At 36.9% G+C, this 14680-nt stretch overlaps 1 protein-coding gene across 3 annotated transcripts in view; it reads right to left on the reverse strand.

The window, feature by feature from the left end:
- Nucleotides 1-2537: 2537 nt before the first annotated feature.
- Nucleotides 2538-14680, reverse strand: part of DYNLT5 (dynein light chain Tctex-type family member 5) — a 30827-nt gene continuing 18684 nt past the window's right edge. The window contains exons 3-5 of one of the 3 annotated variants that reach the window (XM_061186473.1): nt 10150-10241; nt 4057-4181; nt 2538-3207 (exon numbers count right to left, since the gene is read on the reverse strand). In XM_061186473.1, coding sequence (XP_061042456.1) covers nt 3004-3207; nt 4057-4181; nt 10150-10241 — 421 coding nt within the window. In that variant the 3' untranslated portion in view covers nt 2538-3003. The remainder of the gene's footprint in view (nt 3208-4056; nt 4182-10149; nt 10242-14680) is intronic. The other 2 variants (XM_061186472.1, XM_061186471.1) reach the window with 2 other exon arrangements.

The raw sequence follows: 14680 nt of genomic DNA on the forward strand, positions 1-14680 counted from the left end.
CGGTCTTCTCCTTTCCATTTCAAAGGCACCGCTGAGTTCAGCCCCTCATTACCTGTCACCTCTCCTCAGTGGTCTTCCTGCTCTTTACTGAAGCATTCATCTTCTTAAAGAGCCACCTCCTGTATACTATCAGCCTAATGAAAAGCCTTTGATGGCTACCCATGGTCTGAGTGTCATTTTCGTACTCAGACATTCAGGTTACCAATCTTAGTTCCAACCACTTATCTTCATGAACACTGTGTTTTATCCAGTCTAGACTTCTTCCTGTATTCTGAACTTCTGTGTCTGTTGAAATTCTACTTGTCACCTTCATAGTATAGATAAGTGCTTCTTCCTTCATGAAGCCTTCCCTGATTCCCTTAATTATATAAAGATATTCTGGACTTTTCTTATGAAAACATATTCTAGCCTGTACCATGGTCACTTGTATACTTATCACCCCTATAGGATCCTAGGTCCTCTAGGGTTGAACTCTGTGTCCTATTACCTTTTTGGTTGGTAATTATGTAGCATAGTACTATCAATGTTTGCGATTCTTTCTTGAAAAGTTAAGATGTATTACATTTTATTCTTAGGTGTTGTCAGGATATGTGGTCCATATACTCAAGATGTTTTCAATCTAGTAAGGGAAACAAAGCTATTATTCAAAACTCACCTAGAGAAGAATCAGGGGCTCAGCCATGAGAGTGATGAAAGAAGAGTGAGGATAGGAGGGGAGAAATGAATAGAGAAAGATTTAGAGAAAAGGTGAGACCTGAGTTTAATGCTGAAAATGGAAGGAAGCTGCTATAAGTGGAAGGAGGGTGTTCTGAGCTAGGCACAAGCATGAGTGAAGGCTGTGAGGAAGGGATGACACTTTAGGAACATCTATTGAGAAGAAAAAACACCAGGAAAGTTCAGTGGGTTTCAAAGTAAAACAATTCCCTCAAATTTAGTGTCATTTCTTTTTTAAAAAAATGTTTATCTTAAAATTGAGATATAATTGACAGAACATTGTATAATTTTAAGGTATACAGCATATTAATTTGATACATTTATTGGTTGGAATAGGTGTTAGCTAACACATCTATCAAAATTTCCCAACACAAAGCTTTTTTAAATAATCAGCATTCCTCCAAGTTAGTTACAATTAGTAAGTTTTTACTATATATTCTTATGCTGTTATATAATTGCTAGAATTCATCATTGACTATCTGAATTACAGTACACAGCAATATGCTGGCAAACTGCTTCCTTTTTTTGATTTTTAACTGCCATCATATTGTAAGGTTTTGAATCCTTATACAGCCTAGGACAGATGGTAAGAAATTATCTCATGGTTGAGATTTTATAACTCTAAAAAATAAGGACATTTTTATAATGGACTTTCTACATACTAAAAAAATTTTCTTCATACTGATTTATTCATGCAAAATTGTTATATGATTTCCCCTGCTATTGTTCTAAGAGGGGAGATGTTCATAAATGTATAATGAATATATAAAACTCATTTATGTACTGTACTTATGATCTAATCCAGATTCCACACTGGCTATGAAGATTGACAAATCTTGGTTGTGATAAATTATTACACAGACATATTCCCACTAAGGCACTAACAAAAAAAACAATGAAAATTGACTAATTCATTTTGAAACGCTACCTTAAAAGCCAGAACAAAGAGAAAAAAAGGGATTTAAAAAGTATACTTAAAAAAAAATACACATCATCTTGAGGGAAAAATAAGACATCAGTACATGACTATAAAGCACTGACTATTTTCCCATTTGTTAAATTCGTTTTGATATGAATTACACATCATTTTTTCCTTAGGACTATAGAGTTGCTAATTTTCTCCATATGTGTACACTTCATCTTTGACCTTTAACAAATGTCCTCTAGGCAGACCACTTACCATCCAAGAACAATGTCACAGCACCATTTTACATGCACACAAAGGGCTCAAAACTCCATAAAAATAAATGATCCATGTTATAAGCTACATTAACCCACAGAATAATAAGCTATTGCAGCCCTGTAAATTTTAGTGCCATCCATTCAAAACCACACTGGGTCACTTTAGTATTAAATTCATAGGAACAAAATAGTAAATACACATGTTTTATCCGTTAAGCTGCCAGCTATATATTTTGTGTAAAAGTCTGTTAGCCTAGGAAACCTATTGAAAGGTGTATAAGGCAGTGTATATTTAAAAGCAGTGTCTCTTTCCAATACATGATTTTATGTTACAGATACACTTACTATTAAGCATCATGCATATTTAATATCACAACCTCTACTTCAGTGCCCTAAAAAGCCTTTGTTCATTTTGTTGTTTCCATTATTGAAGAGCTAATATTTGGTTCTCCCACAATTTTGTAAAGTGCAGGCAACCCACAAGAGCTTCTAGTTTTAGCCAGCAGTCCTGTGGGACTACGATAATTGTTACGAAATCATTAATTCTACATTAGCAGTTTCAACTGTCAGGTACATATAACAATAATTGCAGTTAATGAATGCTGCTTAACTTATTAAATACAAAATGAAAACCAGTATTCTTTTATACACAGCACTGAGACAGAGTAACATTGATCATTTGTGTATACCACATTGAATATGCTACCGTCATTTATTGGTCAGGGTACATAGCCATATTTTTTAAGACTTCTCTTCATTAAAAAAATAATGCAGGGAATTCTAACTCTCTAATTAAAGTGTAATTAAAATAATTAGTACCCAAAGCAATATTTAATAAGAATCTATGTCTATGAAAAAACAATCCAGCAGAACCAAGACTTAGTTCCTTCTTTGGATAAACAAGGGTCTTTCTTGTGCCACCTTCTCTCCCCCAAAGAGTAAGTATACTCTTTCATACTTACAAGAGCATGAAAAAGTCCCCAAACTTCCAATTGTTTGAAATATTAGTGTTGAGTCTTTCTCAAACGTCTGGGCAGTGAAACTTGTGTACAAAGATACAGCCTATTTCTTGATTTAAAAAGTACGAACTAGATTTCTTGTTTTCAGTCACTCAAAGTAAACTGAGTAGACATTTGCAAGAGCAAAGAGAGAAGAATTTCTGAAAATGTAAGAGGCAAAGGTATCATTTTTAGGATCCCAGAGGCATCTGCTTCCAATCAGTATGCTCTGGCCAGTCCGTTGTCCAATGTGAACCATCACAATTAGCTTATATCGTGGAGTCATCAAGTCCTTGACCTGGGCTTTAATAACCTAGAAATTAAAAGGAAAAAAAAAGTCCTCACTCAGTCACATTGAAAGGTAAGAGTTTTAATCTTCCTCATAAATATAGTGGAGTTAATTGAAGAAAACAGCATGATACATTTTGGATCCTTTCAGTAATTGTTGTAGAATGGTAGCTATAATTTCCTTCAAGCACTGTCCTCACAAGACAGGACATTTAGGGACAAAATGATAGCCCCAGCAAGAAATCTACATTTTCTAAGGCACATGGAAAAATGATAATCCAGAGAATAGAGTTCAATGGATTTATTACATTCTTTGAAAATCTATGTTGAGATGGCTTCCCTTCAAAGAATGTTGGTGTTTGAGTTATACCCTCTTGTTCATGTCTAATTAAGGGACCATACAGCTGGAGTCTCCTGTAATATGACTAATCGTGAATGCTTATTAGAGAGTTTGTAATAAAAAAGAAAGTAGAGAAAACCTGATGGAGTGCCAGCATTTTACTTGATAAAAATAGAAAGGTATTTAAAGGTCACAATGTTTGCATTTGATGGCATACGAAGAAGGTGCCTTGGGGAAGACAAAATTATTATTAAAATGTATTTTTTACAATAAAAATTTTTAAATAAATGGGGCAGTTTTATACATTTCTTAGACAGAATACATGCAAGTGATGCACATAATAATTGTATTAGACAAAGGCTTTTTACACACACACAGACACACATAGAATATGACCTAATAAATATTTTTATAAAATAAAAATAAGCAGTTTTACTGCTACTGCAAATTAATTGCCTTCATCAAAAAGTAGGGGGTTGTGCTTTCAGCAAATATTCTCATCATAGTTAACACTTTGGGAAATCACACGCATACCTCAGAAATTGTTTTAGTCATCTGTCTACAGAGCTCTGGTTCATATTTTTCTTCTTGTAGGTAGTTAGTTAACACATCTTTCAGAATATGATTGACAATGACAACAGGAAAATGTTTGGTAGGACCTGAAAATACAGATGGAATTTCTTTCAAAGAAGTAATTTCAAATCACATCCATCAACCCCATGGCTTTATCGAAAGAGTATTGAAACATGGAGACATTTAATCTTTTGGATGGCCTCTACTGAAGGAAAAAAGGGGTCCCAATTAGGTTTCCAGTCATGTTCTCTGGCCGAGGATGACAGGTTTGTGGACTCATCCATTTACCAGATACCTCAAGAGTGTGTTCTGTACCGTTGAGGTCTGACATTGAAAGTATCCTCCTTCCCAGTTCCTACTACTGATGACTTATTTCAGTGTCTCAGCATCTTTCTAACTGGCCCCCAGCTCTTACGTCTCTCACCTCCAATCTCTATGAAACTGCAGCTGGAGTGGTAACGCCCAGATCTTACCATGGTGCTTCCCTCAGCAAAGTCTAGGGTTCAGCCTACAGCCTCTTTGACCACCACAGCTCTCCACACGAGCGCTGCTCCAGCCTCATGGACTTCATCTGTCCTTTCAAGAATGCATGTGTACATTTGCTCTTCCTTCCCCATCCTGTTCATCTGAGAAATACCCACACATGTTTCAAGGCCAGCTCAAATGTCTTCTTCTCCAGGTAGCCTTCCTCCTCTCCTCAGGTGCAAATCATCCCTTTCTTCTCTGTACTCCCAGTGCACTGAGTCTCCACTGCTATCGTGGCTCCTAATCCAGCTGATAATGGTTAAGGCATACTTGCCTTTCTCCCTTGAACTGGTAAGCTAGATCAGAGTTTATCTTCCTCAGAGTCTAATACAATGCTAAAGTCATAAGAAATGTTTAAGGTATGATTTCTGAATTTAAATAGAATTAAACGTTTTATAGATAATAACCATTGTACAGATAACAGCTACTTTTATTGAGCATTTTCTACAGGTCAGCCACCGTGTTAAGTATTTTATATTCATTACTTTATATGTATAATCTTCCAATAAATCTCTGGGGTGAATCTTACTGTTATCCCCATTTCACAGATGGGAAAACAGAGGTTTAAATATATGGAGTAACTTGCCTAGAATCACACAGTGGCAGGGCTGGGATGTACCCCCTGGTCTATCTGACTCGAGAGCTTAAATTCTTAACCACATTTAATCCACTTTCAGAGCAAAGCTTCAGCTGGATCTTATCCTGCACCCCAGGAATCTTACTTGTACCTCCCAGGAATATTAACCTCATCATCTCTCTGTCATTGCACAACATGTTTATGTGCCCAGAGCCTGGTGTACAGAGGCTCGATCATTATTTGCTGAGTTGACATGGATGAAGAATTATATCCAATTCTATTTTTAATAGTCATCAGTATCTTTTAAGTGTTTATTTTTAATGACTGTATCAGTCAGGGTCTAAGGAAACATATGGCACATTAAAGTTAGGACATTCCAGGAGGATTTAATAAAGAGACTTCTTAGGAAGGTCTGAGCGGGATGAAAGAAATCATGAAGGAAAGTGCAATCCCCCTCGGCTTGCAAAAGTGAGGGTGTTACCCCCATCCCAACCCCAGGCTTGAGGGGTCTGAGAAGGGAACTAGATCCCAGAAGAGCCATGTGGAGGGGGCTCCCTTAAGAGTAGCTTATGTCCTTCTGTTGATAGATGCAAACAGCCCAAGATGAGCCCAAAGGCAAGGGTTCACACTCCTCTCTTCCTGCTGAAGTTTCCCGATGGCTGAACTTAACCAGAAGGTGACAGCCCATGCCTAGAGTTGAGTTAGGTCAGCCTCCTGGGGCTCAATTAATAGTATTTTTATTTTGATGATTATATATGAATTGTTCAATTAAATTTAAATCAGCCTGGGGAATGAATGTGGACAAGTAAAACAGAGACATCTGATACAATGAGTATGAAAATTAACCCCAGTATTTAGTCAGCAGGAATCCCTGTTCTACAGGAAAACGACAAGCAGTTATAAACCTATGAAGGGTTGGTCCTGGTTGCTCTTGCTTCATGGGGTCAGAGATAGGGCACCAGCCCCAGTAGGCAAGCTCCCAGATACCTACTGTGTCACCATCCTGTGGATGTTTTAGAAGATTTCCACTTGCATACGCTAGTAAAATGAGGCTAAATTTGATAGTGGTTTCTCCCTTCCTACTTAAGAAATTAAGAAATGATACTACCAGCTTGGACTAAATTAAATAGACTATGTCCTTTAGATTGGTACCTCTCTTTTTCACTCCCTCCTACCAAGCACTCATATGGCATTTACCTTAACTTGACCTGTATCATTCACATGGAACTTAATTTGGCCATGTATTATAGCGACCGTATGCATTGTTCCCTTCAGAAAATAGTAAATTCCTTCAGTGCATATATTTGTCCGCCTATGCCTAGTACTCCTCCCTGTGATTTGGGAACAGCATCTCCCAAATGGAGGGAACTGGTCCTCTTCCCACTCTAACCATGTGGTTCTTTAGGCTCTACCATCATTTTCTTTGAGCCCAAGTCCAGATCATGGTTGATTGGCCCTTGATGGACTTGCCCCAAGCCAGGCCAATTAGAGTCCTTTCTTGGAATTTTTATTTTAAATTGGAGCTAGGAAAAAAAAAAAAAGTCAGTCTCTTTTTGGTGTTAAAAGTTATGACATGTGACTCTCAGGAACTGCTGGAGGCTGTTTCTCATAGTGAGAAGGCAGCCAGGCCACGGTGAGAGAGGGAGCCTCACACAGTTTAGGGCTGGAAAGATGGGATCCTGGGGGCACCTGAGTCCCAGTTTCTAGTATCTCCCACTGTCCAGCTGCACCAATGCCCTTTCTGCACTTGGCTCAGGTTTGTCTTTTTAATCTCATTAACAAGATTCTATTCTGAAAAGAATTTTAAATATAGTAGTAAACTTTTCTTTTCTCACTTCTTTGTGACCTTGGCCCTATACAGCCAGAATTATCTGTTGCCTTACTCAGGCTGGGATGCTGAGAGGCAAAGAGAGAGAGTCAATATTCAGCATTTGACTTCCAAAACAAGCTCCCGAAGCTTTCAGAATCAACTAATGTGAATGTCTAAGCTTTTTTTCATTTCTTTTTTTTTTAGAGCAAATTTTTTTCTTTAGGAGGAAAAAATGCTTTTAGAAATCAAAAAGCAAAGATCTGAAGAAGTATCAGGATGGAAAAAAAAAAAAGAAAGAGAAACTTGTCCATAAAAATAGATTTAAGAGAGAATAGAAAAAAATTTGGTTATTTAATATATCTGTGTCTTAGCTTCCCAAATAGGGATAGTGATAAGAATTATCACATTTTTTTTTTGTTGGGATTAAATGAGACGAAGTATTTAAAATGCTCAGAACAGTGCCTGCCACACAAAATAGCCACTCATTAGAGCTTTGTTATTAAGAGTGTTGTAGCTGTTATTGTTGCTACCTTATTCTGAGCAAAGAGATAGGGATTGCTCTTGCTGAGAAGGCAGCAAGATGGACAACAGTGTAAGGAGGGGTGTAGTGAGGCCTCCACAGGCGGGAAGGACCCTGTAGGGTGGAGCAAGGTCAGCGCTGAGAGACTGGCAGACTCTGTCCAACAGAGCATCTGGTGACAGGGCCCGCTCATCTCACGGGAGTTGAGTTCAAACGATGTCTCTCTCTCTGTCTTTAGATTCTATTTTTCAATAATTGGCTTCAGGTGGACTGTCTCGATGTGGCAGCAAAGATGGTCCCCTATAGCCCTTGCGTGACGCGGTGCTCACAGTCAGTGTTTTTAAAAAATCAGGTACCTCTATAGTCATGGCTCCAGAAAAAGTCCTGTGGAGAACTCATTCCATACTTAATAGGAAATTATGTTGGATGTCATAGAAGGCTTTTCTTCGTAGTGATCTAAGGTGAAGACCTAGAGTCAGTCAGTTTGAGAAGCAATAACATACTGAATGGGGAAGCAATTTAAATACAATAGTTCATTTAATTCTCACAGTATCCCTACGATGTGTGGACTATTATCCCTACTTGCAGATGAAGAAACTGAGATTCAAGGATGCTGAATCCCTTGCTCAAACATCATTTATTTAGGAATGGGCAAAATGAGTATTCAGATTCATATACATTGGACCCTACAGCCCGTATTTTCTTCTGTACTCATGTTTCAGTCATTAATTAATGGGAAGAGGTAAATGGCTTTTATTGTAAGAAATATATTTTCATTCTTCCATTCCCCCTTTTTAAAAATTATGATTCATCTCATTCTTGGTGGCTGTAATTACTTAGATAAAGGGAGGACAAACATGCTAAACATTTAAGATATGTTTACATGATGCATGTGAAAAAGTAAACACAGTGATACTGGTGATTGATTTTTTCTTCACTCTTCTGGTCAGTATTCATTGTGTAGATAGGAGAAAATCTTTGCCAAAGGCCCACAGACTATCTTCTTTCAGATGCAAAATAAACCCAGGAACAAGTGGAAGTGGAAATACATTTTTGATTATTAACAAAATAGCTAGTTAAATGCTTAAAAAATGGATTGTCATGTATAAAAGACTTTAATCACAAAAGAATAATTCACATGACTTTTTGAAAGAAAATATGGAAAATACTTTATACTAAGCTATTTCTAAAATTACTTTTCTAACTTGCTTCAACACTCAGTACTTCTAAAACTGATTAGACAATTTAGTTTATTTGGAGAAATGTTATGAAAATAGATCCTTTTGAAGAAGAAACACAGGGCTTCATATTTCAAATGCTTTATCTTGTGAAAATCAGATTCAAAGCCTTCCAGCATGCAGAGCCCAGAGTCATAGGCACCGAATGGCAAAGCTCTTTAGGTACAGGAAAACCTGACCCAAACTTAGTTTGCCTAACTGAAAAGTCTAAGAGTACACAGCTGGATGTAGAACTTGGTCTCAGGCTTCATGTGAGGGCAAGATGGCCAAAGCTGCCATAAGCCCTTATTCTTTCAAGTTTCAGGATATGAACTGCTTCTTCAACAGCCCAAACAACATTTTCTGAATTGAACCTCAAAGGCTTTGATGGCCTTGACCAAATCCCCAAATCAGTCACCGTTACATCTCTGAAGCCAGTGTCAGCTTCAGCAGGATGCTATGGACCAAAAGTGATAATGATGGCAGTGGTGGAGCTCCCCCAAAGGAAACTGGGTAAGGCTACCAGAAGGAGTATAAATGTATCTTGGTTGGCAGGAATATTAGTTGTCTACCATAGGCACTGTGAAAATACCAGTAGAAAGACTAATTATGGAGCCTTACAATCCACGTCGTCTTGGGGATTACTGTAGAAAACCGGCTAGAAGGCCTAATGGGATGTGCTGATGGTCTATAATTTTCCTGAGGTTAACTGACCACAGATGAAACCACTCTGGCCCATGGAGTCTTCCTTTGGTCACTGGTAAGTCTGCGGAATTTCTATACAGCAGTAATTATATATGGATCCAGATAATAGTGAGAAGGTACGCATTTAGAGAAAACAAGTAGTTCTATGAGGAAATGTGAATGGGGAATGATAGTCACTGTGGACTCCACCTGGAGTATAGGGGCAGGTGCAAAGATTTTTGTTTTCAAAGACCCAAAACCTCTGCGGGAAAGGTAAACATCTCTGTCAACAGGGGACGAGGAATCATTTGCCTTTGCTTTAAGGCTTTTTTTCTCCACCCATCAGCAACCTTGGTTGGTTTTGTTTGATAAAACTTTAATGCATATCTCTTTCATTTAACTCAAGTAGATATAAAAAACTCCACAAGATAACCTGGAAATACCCAATGAACTCCTTAATTCAGTAATACACACTACACCTCAGTGTCGCCCAGTGACTTGCTTGGTATTTAGAAAATACTGATAAAGAAAAGTAGGCAATGGATACTGGTCCCACTTTGCAGAGGAAGAACTTAAAGCAATACCAAATCACCCAATTAATTAAGATCCCTTATATTGTTCTAGCATTGAAGATAATGCCAGATTATCAGATATTATTTTAAGTAAATATTACCCGTGAAATTAGAAGTCTTAAATAGGACGGAGTGATAAAATAACACACCCAGTTGGTAGGTGTTTTCCATCTGAACTGCGAAGTGAGAGGCATCTTCACGCTGGCTAGGTTCATCCATATAAGACACTGTACTCAGAGAGCTAAAAGCAAGGAGAAAACAAATTTCAACAGTTACTATAACAATAATAGCAAAACACAACGTTGCTCTTAGCAAAAATGTGACAAAAGTTTTATGTTTTCTCTAAAAATATTTCAAGCTAGTCCCCTGTAAATATCCTGGTAATACATTTAAAGTCTAAAACATTTTAGAGATGGAAATATTACCAGTGTAGAGAAGTCACTTGGAGCAGGTCTCAATATAGTGGTTGAAGCCCAGTGCAGTGCCTGGGGCATTTGATTATCACGAAAGTATTCATGGGTTGTTCCATTTGTGGGCCAACGGAGTATGTACAGTCAGCCCTTCGCATCCAGGGATTCAACCAATCACGTATTTCAGTTGGTTAAATCCGCGGATGCGGAACCCATGGATATGGAGGGCCAACTGTACTGCACCATTTTATATAAGGGACTTGAGCGTCCACTGCTTTTGGTATCCATGGGGGGCTCCCGGAACCAATGCTCAGCAGATACCGAGGGCCGACTGTACACGTTTCAAAAGCTATTGTCAATTGCATCTCTATTGCAGGTGCAAAAGTCTCTCCTCAAAGTGGACAGAACTCACAAAAGGGACTGGGGATTATGTGAGGAAGCTTAAAATGTTGGGCAACAAGCTCTTTACATACATGGGGGATTATAAGGAGTTTACTATTAAATGTACCTCACAAAATCCCTTTAGCAGAAAAAAGAAAAACGAGAAACTCATCTACATGATGAGAGAAACCGCAATTCACCCAAACTATAGTAATCAATAAGCATCAATCACCCTTTTCAACATTAAGAAAGGGTTTTGGCTTGGTTACCAAGGCAATATAAGCTTATCCAGGTGCTGAACAGGAGACCCAAATGAAGAGTAACCCCTAAAGTCCCTCCAGCACTACTTAATCAGAGAAAATTCAGCCGTCACTAATGGCAGTCTCAGATCTCTACCCCAGTTCTCTCCACCTGTGAAACGGAGGTTAAGACAGATATCATTTCAAAGGAGATGATATAACAGTGTGTGTGTGTGTGTGTGTGTGTGTGTGTGTGTGTGTTTTCAGAGTGATTACTTTTATAAGCAGGCTAAGTTTTTGCTTTAATTAAATGAGAATGAGATATTTGTTCTTAATCTTTGGGGACTTTTTTTTTCCTCTCTGCAAGGAGTTTTAAATACTTAGTTCTGAGCTGTTGGGAGTTAGTGAGCTTCCTGCAAATTGCTATTTTAGGAAAATCACAGATATTATATTTTAAAAATCATTTAATACAATTTAAACAATAAATTAAGGTTTACCCACCCAGCCCAAGAAAGTGATGTAAGACATTATGGCTGCTTTTCCACAATGGATTTCTGGATTAGTGAGTTAGTCTTCATTCTCATAACACCTGCTTTCCTCAATTTTCTGCTGCCCTTTGAAGTAGCAACCAACCTGCTTAGCCACGTTGGCTGCAGGTGTTGTGAGCAGCACCAAAGAAGGTAGCTTCTGCTTAGAAAAACCAATGTTGCATAAGCCCCTTGATTTTAAGATAAGCCAGCCTGCCCCAATATTGTATATGCTACTTTTTTTTTTGCAAAATATTTTCCATCAATTGTCTCATTTTATCTTTAAAATACCCCCTTTAAGGAAGTAAAAGAGTCATTATTCTGCCCATTTCAGCGATAAAGGGAACTGGCAAAGTGCTTAACTGCATACATACGAAAGGCAGACTTAGATTTCAAATACTCTATTTACCTCTGTAACAAAGTTTCATATATGATCATATCTGATAGAATGGAAATAGGGGCAATGACTGCCTGAAATAATTAATTGCTGCAATTAAAACTTACTTGCACAAACATAAGAAGATGTTAATAAAACCCTATTTCTTTTCTGCTAAACGCCATATTAAAAACTCATAGAAGGAGAAGTAGAGTTTGTACAAAACTCAAATTATCAGAGTTAGAAGTCTAACACAAAGAACCAAGTAATGATTTTTTGCTTTGGATACTATTGCTTTGGTATTGCCATGTTACTAAAAAAATGATATCCAGTGCAGTTTGTAATATTATCAGTATGATATTGGTAACTGTCATAAGGGCAGCTTGAAAACCCCACTGGCTGAAGATTGATGTGCAAATAGAAGGTTTTTTAGAGTGACTTGTTTTTGAAATACTGAAGGTGATTTTGTACAGTGCCTTTTTATTTCTACGGCAATCTGTAAACAGTGTATGCTCACTGTAAAAATTTCAAAGTGTACAGGAAAGTATAATGAACAAAGTAAAGTTACAAAAAAATTACTAACCTCAGTGATTATCTAACCACTCTGAATATTAAAAAAACTTTTCAGACATGATTTTACATATGGGATCTATTATAGATGCTGTTTTTTTTTTCACTCAGAAATATATAGCAGATAACTATGTCAATAAATAGTAATTTGCATCCATGTTTTAAATATCAAGACAGTATTTAATTTATGAACATACTGCATTTTATTTAAACAGGCCATTTAGGTTGTTTTCAATATTCCATAATTATAAAGAAAACTATAATGACCATTTGTGGCAGAGACTGTCATTTGCTTTCCAATGTTGTTCTCTTCTTCCTTGGTAGCAGAACCAGAAGTTTGTGGGAATATTTCTCTCCAAATTGAAGACAAATGCTTGGACTCTTTAGTGCTACTGGGGCCATGTGGCTTATGAGCCAATAAGATGTTAGTGGAAGATAGGGGTGAAAATTCTGAGAGAATTAATTCAACCAACTAAGTCAACCAGCAGGGGCCTGTTCATGATTGGACCGTGGATATGATGGCAAGAGCTCAGCAGCTATCTTGGATCTTGAGATGACCTTATGGATTATAGATCAGAAGCTAGAAGACTAGTCCTTCTAGACTTCTTTTATGTAAGAGAAAATATATTTCTATTTTGTTTAAGCCACTGTTTTTATTTTTTATAAAAAGATTTTTATAAGAAGCATTAGATATAACTGATACAAATTTTAACTGATACAGAGTTTGGAAGTGGGATGCTGCAAGTAATAGAGCACAAAACTTGGAGTTAATTTTGTGGAAGAGATGGGGCTTTGGGGAGTGAGAGTTCAGAGATTTCAGATATTTCAGATATATTAACCTGGCTTCCCTTATCATGCAGAAGGAAGATATTTGGTTAGTCTATTGATTTCTGTACATTGGAAATCTGACCATGTATCAACCAAGACTATAATTTCATGTAAGTTATAGAAAAATTTTACTTGTTTAAAAACCCTATTTATGGTATTTTTTGAAACTGATATCTGATAGTTCCTATATTAGAATGAGATGCCTCGGAAGAAGGGAGAGAGAAAAGAGAATAAGTTGAACAGAAAAAATACAATATTTATTGCATGAAAAAAGACAAAAAGAAGACATAAAATATTAAAAATGCTTGCAATTACCAATGTCAGTTCAGAATACTGACTTAGAAAAACTTGTACATATTTTCTATTGATAAACAGCTTTATTCAAGCCCTTTGAAATTTTTAAAGATAAAAATGTGAGATGCTTCAAAGAGCAAATTTATAATTTTAATTACCAGTGCTGTATTCACAGCACAATAAATTTACTGGGTATATTTCACAACATTACACGTGGATGAGTTTCTGTTGTCTATGACCAGGCCTTCCCTAGTTTATAATAATAATCCTTCCTAGATACATGATCTCACTGTGAATGGAATGCTGTAGTTGATTTTTTTAAATGTGAAAAATGTTCTTGCTGTCTATGTGTTTCATCAGCTTGTTGGCATTTATGGAAGAAAAGGATTTCAACTGGCAAAATGTGCCCAAAGGAGTTGTAAAGTTTTAGGCAGGAAGGTAGATTAAAAGTAAAAGCAGGAAAACTGAAAGTCTGGTGTAAACTGCTGGTGAAAACAGTGAACACATGAACTAATATTATTCTAGAGAGAAGAGTAACAATTTGTAACCAATATAAATTTCCATTAATACTTGGAATCACATGTACCATTGCTCAGGACAGACTTGAAATTAGCCTGGTTGTGGAAATAGCTGCATGAAATTGGTACACAATAACAAAAGTAACCCTCTTACATTGTGTCCCATGCTAACCCAACAGCCTGTGTTATGATTATGCAGAAAAGAGCCAAAAAAAAAAATTAGCTAGGGAGTTGGAATATGTTTATTTTTCATGAAATTCAGTTTTTCTGAAAACATCTTACAAATTTGCATGCTGACCATTCCTTGAATTACACAGAATAAGTACAAGGCATGTATTATTGTCATGATGGTTGGAGATAGAAACAATAATGTCAATTAAATCTCACCAGCCATAATACCATCTAATTATTATTAAGAATTCATTTCCAGACATTTTTTTTTTCATTTCCAGACATTTTCACTGCCATTATGCCTTAGATGTTTTAAGCTGCAGTAAGAGATAATATTTGAATAGATAGCTAGCCTTGAAGCCATTC

The sequence above is a fragment of the Eubalaena glacialis genome, chromosome 3 (genome assembly GCF_028564815.1).
Source record: "Eubalaena glacialis isolate mEubGla1 chromosome 3, mEubGla1.1.hap2.+ XY, whole genome shotgun sequence".
In the NCBI taxonomy this organism is placed as follows: domain Eukaryota; kingdom Metazoa; phylum Chordata; class Mammalia; order Artiodactyla; family Balaenidae; genus Eubalaena; species Eubalaena glacialis.